Source organism: Chiloscyllium punctatum, chromosome 27 (genome assembly GCF_047496795.1).
Source record: "Chiloscyllium punctatum isolate Juve2018m chromosome 27, sChiPun1.3, whole genome shotgun sequence".
Taxonomy (NCBI): Eukaryota; Metazoa; Chordata; class Chondrichthyes; order Orectolobiformes; family Hemiscylliidae; genus Chiloscyllium; species Chiloscyllium punctatum.
Window position 1 is genome coordinate 15600895 of NC_092765.1, and position 21660 is coordinate 15622554.

The 21660-nt window shown below is 44.3% G+C and overlaps 1 protein-coding gene across 9 annotated transcripts in view; it reads left to right on the forward strand.

The window, feature by feature from the left end:
• The window catches only part of LOC140453456 (homeobox-containing protein 1-like), a 61740-nt gene that overhangs the window by 22655 nt on the left and 17425 nt on the right, over window positions 1-21660 (forward strand). For 3 of the 9 annotated variants that reach the window (XM_072548149.1, XM_072548148.1, XM_072548150.1), the window contains exons 5-9: window positions 39-149; window positions 4902-5049; window positions 9815-9897; window positions 11848-11943; window positions 13780-13874. In XM_072548149.1, coding sequence (XP_072404250.1) covers window positions 39-149; window positions 4902-5049; window positions 9815-9897; window positions 11848-11943; window positions 13780-13874 — 533 coding nt within the window. Of the gene's footprint in view, window positions 1-38; window positions 150-4901; window positions 5050-9814; window positions 9898-11847; window positions 11944-13779; window positions 13895-16691; window positions 21655-21660 lie in introns of those variants that run through there. The other 6 variants (XM_072548153.1, XM_072548151.1, XM_072548152.1 and 3 more) reach the window with 6 other exon arrangements.

Here is a 21660-nt window from a genome sequence, read left to right on the forward strand (position 1 = left end):
TAAAATTTTGAATAACTTCTGTGCTTTATTTAATACAGGTATTAGTCAAAGCTACATATCCCAGTGGCTGTTGCAGCAGGGTCTTGACATGAGTGAACCTAAGAAGAGGGCGTTTTATAGATGGTATCTTTTAGAAAAGAATAGTCCAGGTGAGCAACATTATGATTTGGTTTCTGTACATTTAAAAAAAGGAGTCAAAACAATGTTAGAAAAAAATGAAGAATTTGTTCTCAATGCAGGAGATAGGGTGCTGTCACTCTAAGTGGTCACTGTGATCTAGTTGCATCTGTGCAATGACACCCATTGTCACATCACCCTATTCGTGAAAAGCAGGTCTTGATTTACTTCTACACTGTTCTGTCATTGGCTATGGAAACCTCTTCAAGTGCCTTATAACACAGAACAGTAAATCTAATTGTTTTATCTCTAAACCAATTGGGCTAAGAGCAGCCAAAACGTTGCCTATCTAGCTGAAAAGGTTAAATGGGAAAGTATAGGCTATGTCGAACTACCCTGCAGTATTGAATTGAATATGTGTGTATGTGCTGACAGGTAGGTCCCTGACCATTGACCTCTCACCTGGTAGTTAATCGGCAATGTTTTACCAGGACTGAGTTTAAGTGAAACACTCCAATATTGTGCATGTGGCACTCCACCAGCTGTGACATTGGCCAGAAACGCAACCTAACTAAAACGTTCAGGGTTTTCTATTTTTCTTGATGATATTCCAATAAAAATCATGAACTCAGAGCAAATAATTCTTAGCCTCTCAGAACAAATGTGTTTGTCATTGTTTGAAAATATATTTAAAGCCAACATTCAACTGTTCTAAAAACAGAATATTTCAACCAGTCTGGCTGTTACATAACATGTGTCAACTAGGCTCCTCAGTAACTCAACAATTATTTCTGAGGTCGTGCATGTTTATTATTTAAATATTAATTTTTAAAAATCAAACAGAATGCAGTAGAGAATGGATTCATGTATCCAGTTCACCAGATTACATTGCATTAGGAAGCACAAAAAGTTGTGCAGATGGAATGGCCAAGGCACACTACGTGAGTGGACAAAACTCTGGCAGATGGAAGTCCACTATTAGCTAGTATGCGAACATTCATTTAAGATTCAAGAAAGACAAAATCAGAACTTTATTAAGAGCAAGAGAGGAGGAGCAAATACATTTCACTGACTATGTACAGGTCACTGAAAGCTACTAAACAAGTACAATAAGCAACTTATTAGACACCTTATGAGAACTTTATTTAGTTTAAATGTAGTGCAGCATTGATCCACCAGAATGACACTAAAACTTAAAAGATTCATTTGTAAACACAGGATTGTGTTTACAAACTTGGTTTGTACTTGCCAGAGTTTGGATAGTTGATGTGTGATCTTTAAAATGGTGTGGTCTTTAAAATGATTAATTCATAACGTAGATACAGGTACAGTATATACTGTTCTATCTTTCTGGTAAGGATATTCAGAACAAAGGCCAGAATCTGAAATTCAGAGTTGAACCATTTAGAAATAAAATTAGGAATCACACAAAGGTTTCCGTAAAAGGATGCTCGGTCATTTGAAATTTTCAAGACTGATAAAGGATATGGAGCAAAGGTGAGGAAATTGAGATGTGAGACATATCAGGGATGCTCCAACAGAATAACAGCACAAACAGTGAGGTGACATGGCCTGCTCCTGTTGCATTTTTCTGGTGCTACCTTTCTCTTTTCAATTCTTCCAATTACTATTATTTGAAACAAAACGATGTTTTACTGAGTTTTCTCAGTTTCCCTTCTCTGAGCACCTACAGTAAGGAAATCTTAGAACTATACAACATAATCCCTGCTGGACTCCTAATGGAAGATGCATATTATGCGGGGAGTTCATCCTGTTACATAAGGAGGACAGATGAAGCTTAGTCTAGTAGCTGAATCCTGCTCCTCTGTATCACCATTGATTAGGAAAATACCTGTATTAATTTAGGTTTATTGTCATGCGTACTCACATGAGTACAGTGAAAAGTTTACAAAGTTGCCTCTTATGATGCTATCTTAGATATAAAAGTACCTAGATACAGATTCTTAGAAAAATAAAGAAATAAAAAGTCAGCATTACAGACCTTCGCACCATCTTAGATACTAAAGGTCCACTGGGTACAGATTCTTAGGAAAACGTTAGAAGTTCAGAATTACAAGCAGAAAAGACAGAGCAGACGAATCCTGTCTAGACCCTCGCCTCCACTCCGCTCCAAGGCCTCGCCTCCACTCCGCTCCAAGGCCTCACCTCCACTCCGCTCCAAGGCCTCACCTCCACTCCGCTCCAAGGCCTCACCTCCACTCCGGTCTGGGCCCTCACCTCCACTCCGCTCCGGGCCCTCACCTCCACTCCGGTCCGGGCCCTCACCTCCACTCCGGTCCGGGCCCTCACCTCCACTCCGGTCCGGGCCCTCACCTCCACTCCGGTCCGGGCCCTCACCTCCACTCCGCTCCGGGCCCCACCTCCACTCCACTCCGGGCCCTCACCTCCACTCCACTCCGGGCCCTCACCTCCACTCCGGTCTGGGCCCTCACCTCCACTCCGGTCTGGGCCCTCACCTCCACTCCGGTCTGGGCCCTCACCTCCACTCTGCTCCGGGCCCTCACCTCCACTCCGGTCTGGGCCCTTACCTCCACTCCGGTCCGGGGCCTCACCTCCACTCCGGTCCGGGGCCTCACCTCCACTCCGGTCCGGGGCCTCACCTCCACTCCGGTCTGGGCCCTCACCTCCACTCCGGTCTGGGCCCTCACCTCCACTCCGGTCCGGGGCCTCACCTCCACTCCGGTCCGGGCCCTCACCTCCACTCCGCTCCGGGCCCTCACCTCCACTCCGCTCCAGGGCCTCACCTCCACCCCGCTCCAGGGCCTCACCTCCACCCCGGTCCGGGCCCTCACCTCCACCCCGGTCCGGGCCCTCACCTCCACCCCGGTCCGGGCCCTCACCTCCACCCCGGTCCGGGCCCTCACCTCCACCCCGCTCCGGGCCCTCACCTCCACTCCGCTCCGGGCCCTCACCTCCACTCCGGTCTGGGCCCTCACCTCCACTCCGGTCTGGGCCCTCACCTCCACTCCGGTCTGGGCCCTCACCTCCACTCCGGTCTGGGCCCTCACCTCCACTCCGGTCTGGGCCCTCACCTCCACTCCGGTCCGGGCCCTCACCTCCACTCCGGTCTGGGCCCGCACCTCCACTCTGCTCCGGGCCCTCACCTCCACTCCGGTCTGGGCCCTCACCTCCACTCCGGTCTGGGCCCTCACCTCCACTCCGGTCTGGGCCCTCACCTCCACTCCGGTCTGGGCCCTCACCTCCACTCCGGTCTGGGCCCTCACCTCCACTCCGGTCTGGGCCCTCACCTCCACTCCGGTCCGGGCCCTCACCTCCACTCCGGTCTGGGCCCGCACCTCCACTCTGCTCCGGGCCCTCACCTCCACTCCGGTCTGGGCCCTCGCCTCCACTCCGGTCTGGGCCCTCACCTCCACTCCACTCCGGGCCCTCACCTCCACTCCGGTCCAGGGCCTCACCTCCACTCCGGTCCAGGGCCTCACCTCCACTCCGCTCCGGGCCCTCACCTCCACTCCGCTCCGGGCCCCTCACCTCCACTCCGCTCCGGGCCCTCACCTCCACTCCGCTCCGGGCCCTCACCTCCACTCCGGTCCGGGCCCTCACCTCCACTCCACTCTGGGCCCTCACCTCCACTCCGCTCCGGGCCCTCACCTCCTATACTCTCCGGGCCCTCACCTCCACTCCGCTCCGGGGCCCTCACCTCCACTCCGCTCCGGGGCCCTCACCTCCACTCCGCTCCGGGGCCTCACCTCCACTCCGCTCCGGGGCCTCACCTCCACTCCACTCCGGGCCCTCACCTCCACTCCGCTCCGGGCCCTCACCTCCTATACTCTCCGGGGCCTCACCTCCACTCCACTCCGGGGCCTCACCTCCACTCCGCTCCGGGGCCCTCACCTCCACTCCGCTCCGGGCCCTCACCTCCACTCCACTCCGGGCCCTCACCTCCACTCCGCTCCGGGCCCTCACCTCCACTCTGCTCCGGGGCTTTGCCTTGAGGCCGGGGGTCCATGCCAGGCTTCATATTGGATGTTGCCAATGCTACCTGAGGACGGGGGTAAGCTGAAAGAAGAAGAAACATGAAAAGAGGAAAAAGCTGGAAAAGAAAAGAAATGGATGGAGCAGAGAAGTCCAGTTCAGGAGTCCTCTTCTGCTACCAAGATATGTAATTCTAATTTATAGGAATAAAAATATATATGTAAGTTGTGTACTAAAGGATTAATTCTATGGCTTGTGTATCCATGCTCTCTGTGACCAAAGAATTATGGTTATCTTTGACCTTTGTTTCTTTAACACAGTTTCTCTATCCTGATTGTAGGAGTTTGGAATTAATCTTTACATGTCCTACAGAAATTGCAAAGACCTTCTTTAGTCAACCAATGTTATCTTGGACTATTCTGAAGGTAGCAGAGAGAGAGAGAGAGAAACTGAAAACAGACACATCCACATCAAGACTGTAGCTTCATATAAAAACATAAATCAATTGCATTACTGCAGTTGTGTAAATAAGACAACATCCTGTCTCAGAATGTGTAATAAGCATCTTGTTAATATTTGAAAGAAAACAAAGTAGGTGCTTTCCACTTGAATCGATAATTTTATTTACATGTTTTGTTTACATTATAGTTTGCATTCATTCTACAGCTCTACAATTATCCTCTACAAAACATAAGGACAATATTTGGAATAATATGTGGCATAAGAATTTGACTTGAATGCAAAGCTAAATGAAAAATTAATATTTTTTTCAATAAAATCAGTGTGAACGTTATCCTCCATCTATACCTGTTTTGTTTTTATCCATTTAGGTGCTACTTTAAGTATGAGACCAGTTTCAACCACAACAACAGAGGACCCTGAGTGGCGGTCAAACGTCAGCCCAGTGACAGGAAACTTCCGTCTCAGAAGGGGAAGTAGATTTACCTGGCGAAAAGAATGCCTCTCTGTCATGGAAAGGTTGGTAGAAGGGAGGGGTACTCTTCATTTTTAAACATCAGTCTTGTGGTCTCAAATTAGGCTGAGCTGGAGATGAAGGTAAATAAACTTTTGACTCTCAAACAGCAAGCCCAGGGTAAATATTGCACATTTAGAACTAGAGTGAGTAAAGACTTTGCCTTAGGCCAGTGACTTTGTTCCCAGGTCAGGTGAGCAGAAGTATTTTAAAAATGACCAGCTGAGCTGAGCTGGGCAGAAAGCCTACCTCAGGGCTCCAGCTTTGTGTCCAAAAGGTAAAATAAAAGAATAAAGCATAAAAATTTACTCCAGCCCTCACCCTCTCATTCTGCCACACACCCACACCAACCTGCACTCCTCTGTCCATACTCTATTACCCCTCAAATACCCCATTACATCTACACAAATCTAGTTCCTATTTCCACTCACTTGTTCACCCTTAACCTACCATTGCCAACTCACCTAGTGTCTATGGTATTCATTTATACAGGAGAAAAGATACAGTGGTTTTACTTATAGTCATAGAGATGTACAGCATGGAAACAGACCCTTCAGTCCAATCTGTCCATGCCAACAGATATCCCAACCCAATCTAGTCCCACCTGCCAGCACCCGGCCCATATCCCTCCAAACCCTTCCTATTCATATACTCATCCAGATGCCTCTTAAATGTTGCAATTGTACCAGCCTCCACCACATCCTCTGGCAGCTCATTCCATACGTGTACCACCCTCTGTGTGAAAACGTTGCCCCTTAGGTCTCTTTTATATCTATCCCCTCTCACCCTAAACCTATGCCCTCTAGATCTGGACTCCCCCGCCCCAGGGAAAAGACTTTGCATATTTATCCTATCCATGCCCTTCATAATTTTGTAAACCCCTATAAGGTCACCCCTCAGCCTCCGACACTCCAGGGAAAACAGCCCCAGTTTATTCAACCTCTCCCTATAGCTCAAATCCGCCAACCCTGGCAACATCCTTGTAAATCTTTTCTGAACCCTTTCAAGTTTCACAACATCTTTCCGATAGGAAGGAGACCAGAATTGCACACAATATTCCAACAGTGGCCTAACCAATGTCCTGTACAGCACAACTTAAAGTTCCATATTATAGATGTTACTCTATTAAGCAAAGGTCTTAACTGCTTTGATAGTTCTCATCAGATCTTGCAATGTTTCAATGGGTTTGATAGGTCTTTTTAAAAATTTGGTCACTGCAAAGGTAATATGGACTGTCTTCTCAGTGGTTAACAATCCCAAAGGGTACCTGCAGCCCCATCAAAGGGTTTCTGGCCTTTGCCCTCTAGGTACACTTGAAACTGAATCTTCACAGGATACATAACCCCTACCCCCCATGTGTTGTAGGACCACCTACAGAGGGGCACCCTACCTCTCCAAAGGGATACTTTGGCTGTACACACCAAATGTGCTAAGAACAGATGTGCTCTTAGGTGATCTAATCTTCAACTGAAGATTAGAAGCAGGTTCTGAAGCAGGTGAAAACCAGGCCGGCAGGAGCGATTTTTGCTCTTCAAGACAGCTTCGAGCGCACTGACTGGGCCCGTGTTCAGGGAGTTGGCAACCGACGGTGATTCCGTCAACTTCGAGGAGTACATGATGTCAGTGATTTGCTGCATTAGCAAGTGTATTGATGATGTCACTATGTCCAAGACCGTCACTTCTCGTCACAACCAGAAGCCCTGGATGACCGCAAAGGTGTGTGCGCTGGTGAGGATCCGTGATTCTGCCTTCAGAGCAGATGACAAGGCAGACCTAACAACAACCTGGGCCATCAAAGAGGCAAAGTGTGCACACGTGCAGAGAATACACAGCCTCTTTCAGGACAGTGGCAATACACAGAGCATGTGGAAAGGTGTTCAGGCCATCACCAACCACAGAACAGCATCGCCTGCTTGTGCTGGTGATGCCAACCTATCGGATGAGTTGATCAACATTTATGCACGGGTTCGAGTTACGAAAGGACTCGGCAGCGAGGAAGTTCCCCAGGTGCTGTGTCTTACTATGGCCAACATGAGGAAAACCCTATGCAGAGTCAACCCACATAAGGCTCTGGACCAGACAACACCTCTGGCAGAATGGTCAGAGGATGCTCTGACATACTGGCGATGTTCTCACGGACATCTTCAACATCTCCCTGAGCTGTGCCGTAGTTCCAACGTGCTTCAAGGCTGCTACCATTGTCCCCATGCCGAAGAAGTATTCAGCGTCCTATCTCAACTAGTACCTCCCTATGGGGCTTACATGCATCATCATGAAGTGTTTTGAAAGGCTTATGATGAGGCTTATGAAGACCCTGCTGGCCCCCTCACTGGATACCCTGCAGTTCATGTATCAACTCAACTGCTCAACAGATTTCCACCACCCTCCATCTAACCCTCACCCACCTGGAGAAGGACACCTACATCAGACTACTGTTCATAGACTTCACTTCTGCATTTACACTAAGATTCCTCAGCACCTGATTGGAAAGCTGAGTCTGCTGGGCCTGAATACCTTCCTCTGTAACTGGATCCTGGACTTCCTGACTGGGAGACCTCGGTTAGTCCGGTTTGGGAATAGCATCTCCAACACCATCACACTGAGCACGGGGGCCCCCCAGGGCTGTGTGCTCAGTCCACTGCTGTTCACCCTGCTGACACACGACTGTGCAGCAATACACAGCTCGAATCACATCATCAGCAGGAACGACATCTCAGCATACAGAGAGGAGGTGCAATGGCTAAAGGACTGGTGCAGAACCAACAACCTGTCTCCGACAAGATGAAAGAGACAGTTGATGACTTCAGGAGGGCACAAAGTGACCACTCTCCAGTAGACATCGGCTCCCCCATGGAGATCGTGAAGATGACCAAATTTCTTGGCATACACCTGCTGGAGAATCTCACCCAGTCCCTCAACACCAACTCCATCAGCCAAGAAAGCCCAGCAGCGTCTCTGCTTTTTGCGCACGCTGAGGAAAGACCACTTCCCACCCCCACCATCCTCACCACATTCTACAGAGGATTCATTGTGAATATCCTGAGCTGCCGCATCACTGCCTGGTTCGGGAATTGCACCGTCCTGGATCATAAGACCCTACAACGGATAATGAGGACAGCTGAGAAGATCATCAGGACCTCTCTTCCCTCCATTACAGACATTTACTTCACACGCTGCATCTGAAAGGCTAAGAGCATTGTGGAAGATCTCACACAACTCTCACTTGAACTCTTCTCCCTCCTGCCATCTGGCAGAAGATACCAGAGCACGCAGTCTCTCCTGGCCAGACTGTGTAACAATTTCTTCCTCCAGCCATCAGGCTCCTTAACACAGCATAATCGGACTCTTTTTCCATCTGAAATTCTTTTGTATTGCTGCTAGAAAAATGTCTATGATCCATCATTCTTCTGTTACACTGTTGTAGTTTGGCGCACTGATCTCTACACCGCTGAAGCCAGGCGTCAACCTGCAGATACTCCACCTACTGCCCCTCAACCATGACCTCACCTCCCATCACCAAACCATCATCTCCCAGACTATCCACAACCTCATCACCTCTGGGGCTGTCCTGTCTACAGCCTCCAACCTCATTGTCCTGGAAGCCCGCACTGCCCGATTCAACCTCCTTCACAAACCTGCCTTCCCTGGTTGACCCATAGTCTCAGCTTGCTCCAGTCCAATTAAACTCATCTCTGCATTCCTCGACACCATCCTGTCCCCCTTAGTGCAGCCCCATGGCTGAACACTTCAACTCCCTGTCTCAGTCCACCAAGGACATGCAGGTGCTGGGCCTCCTCCATCGCCAGACCCTTACCACCCAACGTCAGGAGGAAGAACACCTCATCATCCACCTTGGGACCTTGCAACCACACTGGATCCCAGTCCCAAGCCTCTAACTCGCCCCTGCCCTCTTGACCTGTCCGTCGTCTTTCCCACCTATTCACTCCACCCTCCTCTTTGACCTATCACCTTCTCCCCAGCTTCATCTACATATTGTCCTCTCAGCTACCTTACCCCCCCTCCCATTTATCTCTCAGCCCCCCGGCTCACAAGCCTCATTCCTGATGAAGGGCTTATGCCCGAAATGTCGATTCACCTGCTCCTCGGATGCTGCCTGACCTACTGTGCTTTTCCAACACCACATTTGCAACTCTTATCTCCAGCATCTGCAGGGCTGCAACTACCCATGGAATCATGCAACAATGTGTGTTACTTATCACCAAGAAAGGAGAACTAAGAGGGAAGGTTGTAAGCTACTAGAACTGACTAGTATATTTAAGGTGAAAATGATAATGCACCATATGTCTTTCTGACATCCTTGTTTTCATGACTGTTTGATAGTAGCAGTCCTTTTTGGCTTGTCAAAAAATGATCATTTTAATGAGATTCTATCATATTTTTATAAATAATCAAAGCATTTCTATGAATTACCAATCTATTTTTTTCTCTGAAGACTGAAAGATAAATGCTGATCAGAAATGCACAATAATTGTCTATTCTACATTATTCGTACCTCAGAATTTTTATTTACCAGGTGCGAGGTCAGTTTACTTCTCTGTTGGTGACAGTACTGGGTATAGGTTGAGGCTTAACCCATAACCTCATACCCAAATCATCATTAACCTTTAAAGGGAATTCCTATGTTACATAAGAATGAATTAAAACATTTCTACATTAATCTGCTTATTGCAATGTTTCAATACTAACGACAGTACATAACAACTTAAATAAGCTCATAATTGTCTTTTGTTTGATTTCACTGCCTGACAGCTATTTCGGTGAAAATCAATATCCAGATGAGGCAAAGCGTGAGGAAATTGCAAATGCCTGCAACACGGTCATACAGAAACCAGGTGAGCAGTGCCTGGATTCGGGTTTGGATCGGTGTAAAATAATGTAAACAGAAGAAATCAATCACAAAACGTCAAAGTACCTGGTTTCTGGCACTATATGATTGAAACACTGTCAAAATACAGAATTGTGTTTGCTATTTGTGAAAATTATGTGTATGTAGCATCACTTGTACTGAAGACTTTGCAAGTTTCTTGTAGAGCACACTAAGTCTTTACTGAAAGTTGTCATACTCAACACTTTTTTTTAACACTCGTTTTTAAACTAGTGATAATACATCCATTTAATACTGGCAGTTTCACTTTGGCATCATTTGCTACAAATGGCCTGATTCCTGATGCTTCACTCCAGCCTGACCTTTGTCCAAGCCTGAGCTCTCCCCTGGGCCTTGCCCCTTAGCGGTGCCTCCCATTCTCTGCCAATTTCATAGAATCCCTACAGTGTGGGAACAGGCCATTTGGCCCAACAAGTCCACACCGACCCTCTGAAAAGTAACCCTCGACATTTGCCACTGACTAATGCACCGAACCTACACATCCCTGAACACTATGGGCAATTTAACATGCATAACCTGCACATCTTTGGACTGGGGAGGAAACTGGAGCGCCCTGAGTAAACCCATGCAGACATGGAGAGAACGTGCAAACTCCACACAGACAGTAGCCCAAGGCTGGAATTGAAGCTGGGCCCCTGGCGCTGTGAGGCAGCAGTGCGAGCCACTGTGCCACCCCACGTTCTTACCTGAGGCAATTCTTACCTAAGATTCTTCCCTGAGTGCTTGGTTCACCCCCAGCTCTGCTGCTGGCTCCACTTCTGAGCTCTCAGTGATGTTGTGACTCCATCTACTGGCAGAATCTGTTCAATGTTTAGAGTATGGGATTTCATCTGGTACGTGCAATGACCATTATCTGCCGCTAGGTGGGAGCCCGTCAATCTAAATATACAGTATTGTATATTGAGTATATTTTTCTTGTATATGCATCCCTTTTATATTCGCTGTGTTTATTTTGCAAGTAATTTAGCTAAGAATGTATTGTGTTGCACATGTATAGTACAGTATTTCAACCTGGATTTTTTTTTCAATTGGGCAAGAAATGTCCAAAGGAAGTTAACTGTTGCTTTAGGATAGGTTCCTGTGGGAATCAATGATTAACTTAAAGTTGTTTCACTTAATGTCACAAATTTCAGGAATGCAACTATAACTTTAAGCAAGCAGTTACTGTACTTAAGTTAGAAAGTCTGCATATTTTAAAATGGAAGTAAGCAAAGTGCTTGTTGAAAGACATGTATGAAATTAATACCTTGGGGAAAATATTGTTAGAGCTACATAATACCTAAGTGGTCAGAATTTTAAACTAAGAAACCTTTACATAAACAGCAATTAACTCCCAACAGAAAAGCTGCAATTAAGTATCCTTTTGAAATTTTATAAAAATTATCTTACTCCCAAAAAAAGTGTACTCTCAAGAATACATGAGTGCAATGATTATGGAAATTAAAAGTGATCAGTCTTTTAAAATCTACTTATTTGGGAATCAAGAATAGGGAAGGCCTGGCCAACACTTTGAATCAAGCTGCCACCTTCAATTCCCAAATACAATAGATTTTAAGTGGCTGCTAACTGAGAACAGAAGGAAAACTTATCAAAAATGGTCAATCAAGTCGCTTTATTCTCTATTCCCAATAGAATACATTACAGGTTAGTCTCTCAAATTGATCAATCTTTACTTTACCTTTTTTAAACAACTAATACTCTGCCTGAATTCTCGTTCAGCTCAAATATTTGAGAACCTTTTAGCTCAGTGATATGTTAAGAGAGAAGTCATTATTAACTGGAAAGTTTTGTAAATACTGAAAATGATAATACCAGATAACCATACTACAATTTCCTATGTGTGTGATGAAGTACCTTTAATATAATAGGTTTGCCTGCATTTTGTTCACTCATACAGGTAAAAAGTTATCAGAGTTTGAACGAGTTACCCCTCTGAAAGTGTATAACTGGTTTGCCAATCGTCGGAAGGAGATGAAGAGAAGAGCAAATATAGGTAAGGCTATGGCTTTATGTTTACTTACAGCTCATAGAATACTTGTTTCATAATTAGAAGGTTGTGAACAAAGGAGCAGGACTAGACCATTCAAGCCTGCTCCTCCATTCAGTGCAATCATGATTAATTATTCACTTCAATGTCACATTGTCCCCATATCCTTTTAAGTCATTGGTAATTAGAAATCTGTCAAATGTCCTCTGTGGTAAACAATTCCAAAGATTTACAACCTTAAAACGTAAGAAATAGGAGGAGCAGTAGACATTCAGCCCCTCAAGACTGCTTCAACACTCAATAAGATCATGGCTGATCCAATATGTCTCATGTCCACTTTCTTGTCCTTTCCTTATAACCGTGTATTCCCCGACTGATGAAGAATCTGTCTATGTCAACCTTAAAAATACACATGGACACTGTCTCCCCCCACAGCTCCATGGGGCAAGGAGTTCCAAAGATTCACAACCCTCTGAGAGAAGAAATTCCTCTTCACCTCAATCCGAAATTGATACCCCTTTGAGCTGAGACTAAGACCTCTGGTCCAAAGCTCTTCCATGAGAGGAACCATCCTCTTAACATTTACCTTGTCAACCCCTTCAGAATCCTATATGATTCATTGGGATCTCCTCTTATTCTTCTAATCTCTGGTGAGTGGAGGCTCAACATGTTTAGTCTTTGCTAATAAGACAGTCCCCCCTCCCATATGATCATTCTAGTGAATCTTCTCTGATCTGCCTCCAATGAAATGGTATCTTCCCTTAAATAATGAGATTAAAACTGCTCACAGTACTCCAGATGTGGTCTTGCCAGCACTTTGTACGGATGAAGTAAGACTTTCCTATTCTTATACTCCAATCCTCTTGAAATAAGAACCAATATTCCATTAGCCTTCCTGATTACCTGCTGCATCTTTGTACTAGCTTTCTGTGTTTCATGCACAAGTATGCCCAAGTCCCTTTGTGTTGCAGTTTTCTGTGTTTTTTTTTCCAGTTTACCTAATTCTCTGTCCTTTGTTCCTCCTTCCAAAATGAACAACAGTTCATCCCACACTATACTCGATTTGCCAACTTTTTGCCTATTTATTTAACCTAACAATATCTCCTCCCTGAGTAAAATAAAGTTCTCTTCATCTCGATCCGAAGTAGCTTTCCCTTATTTTAAAACTGTGTCTCCTGAATTTAATCTCTCCAACCAGGGAAATGTCTTGCATCTGCATCAACCCTGTCGATCCCTTTAAGTGTTTTGTAGCTTTCAACGAGTTCACCTCTCATTCTTCAAAATTAAGAGGTCTTCTAGTCAGTCTTTTCAAGCAGCTCTCCTGCAAATGCTAAGTTAAACCCCACACTGTAGCAAAGCAAGAGGTTCAGCTCTCTCAATTTGTACCGCAGCTGCATGAACCAAATGTGGGTTAGGTTGGATGTTGTTCTGTCCATTCTAAAAGTGACCACATGGCAAAAAGTAATTGTGCTTGGTGATTCTCTTAAATTTTGCAAACATTTTAAACAAGTAAATAATTAATGAAGTACTTAGGTTAAGTGGAATATTGCAAATAGAACTGAGGTCCCCAATGCAAAATTGGTAAGGTCATACTGATTGGAAGACTCCAAGTTCCATCTTCGGTGTGCCCTGACTTACATGTTTTCATTTAAGGTGAGGTAAAGTACAATGATTGGTAATGATGACCTTGGACTGTAGAAGAGAATACAATCCAGAAATTTTACTCATATTTGACCTATGCTGGAAATCAGACTTGAGAGTACAGATTTGGGCTTGCTTTTAAAATTTACATCGTGTTTTCTTTTAAGGTTAGTTAGTTTCTGATTAATCTTCTTTTCAAAGAAGCAGCAATCCTGGAGAGTCATGGGATTGATGTTCAGAGTCCTGGTGGACATTCCAATAGTGATGATATTGAGGGCAACGACTACTGTGAGCAAGTGAGTCACGACTATTAGAGGTTAGAACTACAAAAGTTCCTTCTTTGAATCTCTTTTCTGTAACAGGTATATTGAATAAATGTATATGTTATGATCTCCGAATTTAATTGGGCTGTTGTCGTGTCACTGTGTGTGGATCAGGGGGTCAGCTTCAAGTCTTACCAGCTCTAGATGTGTGTCATAACATGTCTGAGCTGGTTGATTAAAAATAACTGGACTCAGAATTTAAGTGGGCTCTTATGGTGCAGTAGTAATGTCCTTAGCTCTGAGCTATGAGGCCCAGGTTCAAGTCCCACCTGCTCCAGAGGTGTGTAATAACATCTCTAAACAGGCTGATCACAAAATGTCTGAACCCACACTAGGAGTTGGCAATAAATTCAATGTCATCTAAAAACTATTTGCTGGATGACAGACTAAAGGTCTCAAGATCATTTAAAGTGAATTATAAATCATTCATTTGTTGGTGGGTGGGTATGTTCTGCAGATACGTGTTCTTGAGGGTTAATTAAAGCAGAATTTGAATAATAAATGAGTTTTGTGAAACGACTTATTTTTTTAAAAGCACTTTAAGAAATTTTCATGTTGCGAAGAACACTGACTTTGATGAACCTTTTGGAAAGAAGAAGAATGTGAGAAACATTAGTTCTTGCATTCTTGAAATCTTCACTAATTAGATGGCACATGGGTCTAACTATTTAGATTTGCCAATTGTCGTGTGACCAGTGCTGCATCAGTGTTGGGAATGGCATGGATCCTCTGAGCAGCCAGGAGGGAATGTTGGTAGTGTCCATATCTCTAGGCCAGAAGTTCTGGGTTCAAGTCCCACATCAGAACTTGTTGGCCATGGAAATGACATTCATAATATGGCCAAACAGATTATTGGCCTGTAAATAATTCCCGCCTTGGATGACTGTCTGTGGAGTTTGCACATTCTCCTGGTGCCTGCGTGGGTTTCCTCCGGGTGCTCTGGTTTCCTCCCACAATCCAAAGATGTGCAGGTCAGGTGAATTGGCCATGCTAAATTTCCCATAGTGTTAGGTGCAGGGGTAAATATAAAATAGGAGAATGGGTCTGGGTGGGTTACTCTTCGGAGGGTCAGTGTGGATTTGTTAGGCCGAAGGGCCTGTTTCCATACTGTAGGGAATCTAATCTAAAAATCTTTCCAGTGCCCCTGGTGGAGGACAGTAAGGTGAGAGAGTTTTATAGTCAGACATCCTGCAGAAGGCAATGGCAAACCATTGCCTACTTCACATATTAACTTGGACCAACCCAATACAATTTCATGACCCTTGGATGCACGAAACAGGAGAAAAGACTCGCCGAATTAGTATTTTAGTGACTTCATATTGATTTAATTTGAAAATGCCATTTTTTTTGTTCAATGTTGTCATTTTCCCAAAGCAGAATGAGCCTAGGTTTTGCCTGGGACTATACATTCTTGAAATTCACTAGCATATAAAAACTACATTAAACCCCAACCTGGTTAGTTTTCAGTTACCAGCCATTGTTTCATGAAACAACAGATTTCTAATTGAAGTATTTAGGACCTATGTTTGAACCCACTAGCTGCTGGTTAATATGTCCACAAATCTGTTGATTAACAATAGGCTGCAAATTGCATCCAATTCACACCTTCTCAGCAATTCTCTCCACTGTGTTTAAAATTGCTTTTTTTTGGCTGCGTTTTTGCTCTGATTGCACAATGTTTGACTTAATTTAGCAGACACCATAATACTGTTGCTGCAAAATTTGGTATGGTCCAAAAACAGGCATGCAGATCACAGTGAGTGAATAACCTGAATCCATAACTTTCAATGCAAACAAGTGTTCACTCTGCTGCATAGTATTCCGTTCCTGAGCAGTGGATGCAGGTTGAAGCTTGTCAGAACAAATTACAAAGAGATGCTGCAAGTGCCTGAGGAAGAATATCCAAGCAGCGAGAACTTTGAGAAATGGCATAGCGGGACGGAGAGTGTGCTCTAAGGTTCACCGAAGCAGCACTGGAGGCTTCGGGGTAGAAGATGAACATTAGCAGAACGTAGCATATCTTCAGCTTACCTAGCAGTCGTCCTGACAGCAAAGGCAATGGGAGCATGTTAGCAGTGTAACCCTCCATGTAGTGACCTAAGAAGCTCAGTGACTCACTGGAAATTGATGAACGGATCTTCAGATGCCATCTGCTAACAATGAAGCACTAAGGTACTCTTCTGGCACAGTAATAGTGTCCCCAACACAGGGCCAAAACATCTGGGTTCAAGTCCTACCTGCGTGGAGATGTGTCATAGCATGTCTAAACAGGTTGACTTTAGAAAAAAGTTTACAAACGAACCACTGGTTTCACTCATTGCTCAATTCACAATTTCCTCTTCATTCATCAATAATATCTGCCTACTAAGGTTCAAATCTCAATCACAATCACAATCAGAATTGCTACAACCTTGCACCCAAATCGCACAACTCATAGACACTGTCTAATTAGCCAGCCAGGATAGAATTATCATGCACACACACTGCGCTACATGCTGTTGCACTTTTCCCCCTGCAGGAAGTGGGAGCACACAACTACAGGCCAGTGACAAGCAGGACCAAGCATGGCATCATGTCTTCATCCTGTTGGACGAGGTGGTATTCAGCATTATTGCAGCAGCCGTGACCATTAACAAGGCTGAATGTACAAAGGATAATGGTATATTCATACCCTTTCCACTGATCCTACAATCCCTTCTGATTTACAAGCTGCAGATGGTCTAAGCGGGCACCTTTTGCTGTCCTACTAGGCTCTCACACAACTCCATCCCTTTGCCTTTCTCCTTTCAGAGTCAAGGAGTGAACCCTGGCCAGGGAGTGATTCAGCAGCTAGAACTTGAAGAAAAAGAGACCGTGAAGAAACACTGTTGCTCAATCTCACACTCGGAGCCATGAACTTCGATACTGAGATTGTGTGCTTACCTTTGGGTGTAGTTAAAAAGGCAGGAGTTTGGAGATTGTGAGAGACCAGATGCCAAGACAGTGCCGAACATAGAACATTACATAGAATGGGAGCAGAGATGCATGTAGGTGAGGTCACTCAAGTTCTGCTGCATGAACTCAGATGAGTACTTTGTTAAGGTGACACACAAAAAAAGTCTGAAGTTGTCCAAAATTAAATGCTTGGTGCGTTTGGTGATCTGCCAGACAACCGAGAGTCACAGTCAAGGAGTGTGGAGGGGTCCAGCACTGGATTTGCATGGAGCTCGATCTCCTGGATGGAAATTGCAGCCAGTTTCATTACTGGCCTTGTGTACTCAGTCACGATCAATGTACTCTATACGATGGTGGCTGCTGGATCAGCTTCCATTGCAGTGCGTGCAGAAGGCTCCTAAATTTGTGGATGTTGCCGTGGTACCTTCGATTGAGTCATTTAGCCAGCTACCTACCATCAGACTTCTGACCTGGCTGCAGATACAAGTGCTCAAAGGGATTCCTTGCGTCTCACAGCAATCTATCTTCCGACACACTGGTTCATTTGCTGAGGTGTTCAACAGGAAGAATGGCAGTGACTCTACGTAGCATGATTTGCTATCCTCACCACACCTCAGGCAATGGGAGAGCTTGCAAAGGGAGGGTCCTTCATGGTAACCTCAGCTGGTGTGGGAATTAAACCCACACTGTTGGCATCGCACTGCATTACCATCTGAGCTGACTGACCTCCCCGTTTGTGTGCCGCTAGCAATCCTGCACAGTGACCTGTGTACTGTCAATTCCAATCTGCAGCATTCGGAGCACGCTTGCTGCACCTCTGTTTACATACAAAATACCAGTGACCTCAATTGTACAACAGTGGCCACAGGATGTTGGAGATTTCTTCTGATCCAGCTTGGAAAGAGCTTGACATAAAATGTTTCAAGTCATGGTTACCTCTATAGCTAATGCTAATGCTCACCCTGCTTAGGGGCTTGGATTAGGTTGCAGATTTCAATGAGCAACTTATTGAAGTTGAGGCATCAGGCACACTGTTTGTTGCTGAGGTTGAGACAGGAGAGGAGAAACTAGGCTTTCTCACTTGTACTGTCCGGATCTCCTGAATCTTATCACTCACTCCCAGATACTCATTACCAATTGATGTTTGTCTTCCAATGCCTTGGTGAATACAGTTCTCTGTGAATGATAGACAATATTTGCAGTGATGATGCCCTAAAGCCTCATTCTTTGTTTCTTTTTAAGAAAAGTGTGTTAGTTGTTTGATTGTCATATTTAAAATAAAGCAGCCTTCGCCTTCCACAGCAATTTTCCATTATCATAGAAAAACACCCTCATAGTAGCATTCAGGCCTGTCCTTGAGAGGGTGCCAAGATGAGGTTTAGAAAAAAACACTGGCTGGAAATAGCAGCTGACACATTTTCTGTTCCTTTTTGAAAAAAACAAATACAATATTCAAATCATCAACTTTATTTAAACACGCAGGGGATTTTTTTTGTGATCATAGATCCTTAGCATTGGAAATTCTAGCACCCCACTACAGCAGGTGCAATGTTGTTATATTGGGATTGGGAAGTTAAAGAATTTTGAAAGAATGTTCACATATATGTCCACATGTATTCACATCTCAATGAGATGAAAAATAATGTGAAATTATTGAAACCTTTATATTTAGACGAGACTTCATCTTCTCTGCGTTTTTTGGATAAGTTTTGTATAAGTGAATGACTGGGCAAATTATATTGTTGGTGATGTGTATATACCTGTATCTCTGTAGGGAGAACCAGTACAGAAAAGTCACAGTACAGAACAAGGTCGTTCAGCCCATTATGTCTACACCAGTTGTATAAACTAGCTGCCTGTTCTAATAGTACTCACCAGTACCTGGGTCATAGCCTTTCAGGGTACAGAGCTTCTGGTACAGATCCAGGTTTCTTTTAAGTTGAGGGTTTTCACCAAACTGGGCAGCGAATTCCAAACATCCACCACCCTCTGGGTGAAAATGTTTCTCCTCATGTTTCCTCTTATTCTTCTACTAAGCACCTTAAAACTGTGCCACCACCCGGTAATTGACCTCTCTACTACAGGAAACAGGTTTTTACATGTCCAAGTCCCTCATTATTTTGCACACCTTGATAAAGTCATCCCTCAGCCTTCTCCATTCTAAGGAAACCAGCACTAATCTATCCAATCTTGCCTCATTGTCAAGTCCTGGCAACATTCTTTTAAATCCCCTCTGTATGCTCTCCTACAGCCATCATGTCCTTCTTGTAATGCCATGACCTGAACTGTACAAAATAACTCTAACCAAAAATGTCTAACTAGTGTCTTCTATAGTTCCAGATTACATCTCTGCTTTATCTCATCCAAAGACGGAAAGAATCCTGTGTGCCTTCTTTATCACCATCTCCACCTGTCCAGTCACTTCAGGGATTGTGGACATGCACACCAAAGTCTTATCTCTTCCTTTAGCCCCCTCATTATCCTTCCATTTATTGTCTATTTACTTGCTTTACTTGTCTTCTCCACATATGTAACCTTGATCTTCTCAGGATTGGATTCCATTTACCACTTTATCATTCTCTGAACTAAACCAGTGATATTTTCCTGAGGTTCACAGTTTCACCCTCGATTACTCAGCCAGTTTCTGTGACTTCCTCAAATTTTCCAATCATGGAACCCATATTCAAGCCAAAATCATTAATATATAGCAATGGATCCAAAACTGATTCCAGTAGAACGTTAGTGGAAATGCTTTTAATTCACAGAATCATCTGTCAATAATTAATCTGTCCACGTAACAATTAATCCAAGCTCTTAACATTGCTTCCAGTAATTTGCTCACCACTGAGATCAGACTGACCAGTGTCTAATTAATGTGGCCTATCCCTTGCTCCCTTTTGCATAATGGTACAATGTTAGCAGACTTCTAGTCCTCTGGTACCTTGCTTATATTTGGTGAAAATTGGGAAATGAACCTCAGAACATCCTCTGTTTCCTTCTTGACATCCTTTAACAGCCTAAGGTACACCTCACCCAGCTCTGGTGATTTATCCACCTTCAAAGAGGTCAGCCCTCCAGTACTTCCCTTCTTATTACACTGATTTTATCTAATCGTCCTCTTTAACATGAATATCTGCAACTTCCCTCTTCTTTCTGGAGACATAGACAAAACACTCATTGAGATCCCTGCCACATCTTCTGCAGCCATGCACATGTACCTATGTACGTCTCCAGTAGGCCCATCCTTTCCTTAGTATTCCTCTTGCTCTTAATGTACTGATAAAATATCTTTGGACTTCTCTGAATTTTATCAGCCAATGTTTTTCCATTCCTCACTTTGCTTTCCTAATTTTCTTTTTCACTTCATGCCTGTACTTCCTACACTCCTCTAACCTTTCTAAAGTCCCCATCTTTCTGTTTTATCTTGCCCTGTGGAGCTCTGGATAAGCAGAAGACTCTAGATCGGGCACGAAAGCCTATTTTCTTTGTGGAGACAATAGGTTGCATTTATATTTTGACATATTAATACATTTTAATGTATTTCATTGACGCATTACCACAAAATGTTTAACAGGGAAGGGCCAGGAGGGATAGTTTACCATGGTGACAATCTGTAAGATGTCACTTGCAACATGATAAGAGGCATTTCAGTGCGGTGGCTGGTGGAGAGAACCTGATTGGAAGGATACAGACGTGGAGTTCTGGGAAAGATGAGTTCATATTTGGGAGATAATAATATATTTTAAGGACTTTGAAGAGATAGGGAATCTTGGAGATGGATGGTAGTTTACAAAGCTGGTGAGGTTGTGTTTTGTTGTGAAGAGATCTGATTACAGGAGATGAGAAGGAAAGAGGACCAGTAGCTGGCAGGTGAATGAGGTAGGGAAGTGAGGCAGTCACCAAGATTGAGGGAACATGAAGTGGATCTCACGGACAAGTTTAGCTCAGTGAATGAATGCAAATTCAGGGCTAAAGTAGTGGGAAATCTGAGAGAAAATGTTTGGCTGGGTGGCTAGTTGAAGGGAGGGAGGTTGATGAATTGATCTCAATCTTCATGACTGTCAAAGAGTTCTTCACAATTGTAGGAGTTGAGGTGATTAAAGGACATGGTTTACACTAGAGAAAAAAACCCAAACATTATCTTCGTGTACCAGGATAATCATAGATACTGAGCAATTTTGACAGATAAGAATAGCACTTGACAGTGCTGATTGTGATTCAGCCAGATCTAGCACTGAACGCCTAAACCAGTTGTCTTCTGTACTGTTGCATTTATTTATTTTAAGTAGGAAGTGATTACAAGCTAGGATGCATTACCTGAAATTCTGGTAGAGACAGGTTCATTCATGGCTTTCAAAAGGGAGGTGGATAGATGACTGAAAAGAGAACATTTGCAGCACTATTGCAAAAGGACAGGAAAATGGGGATCGCCAAATTGCCCAAATAGAGAGATGGCATGGCCTGACTAGCCTCCTCTACTTTAATCATACCGTGATTATATAGACCTGGTCTCCTTGAATTAAGAGGAACAGAAGTGAGGGCTGAAGCAGGGATACAAGAGTACTGCTTCTAAAGGGAATGAAGTGGAGGTTGTGCTGTGATCGAGCTGATCGAAAGCTCAGACATTTCTTGGCGAATGGAAAACCAATTGAAGTTTGGGAAATGTGGGTTTACCTGAAATAACAGTTTCGTTTTAAACAGAGCAGACATTGGAGGAAGAAAACAAATGAACACGTTAATGCTGAACTGTAAGATTATTTAATTTTTGTTAAATCCAGTGCTACTTATATGGCAGTTTGTGTTTCTCCCCTCCACCCCTCCATAG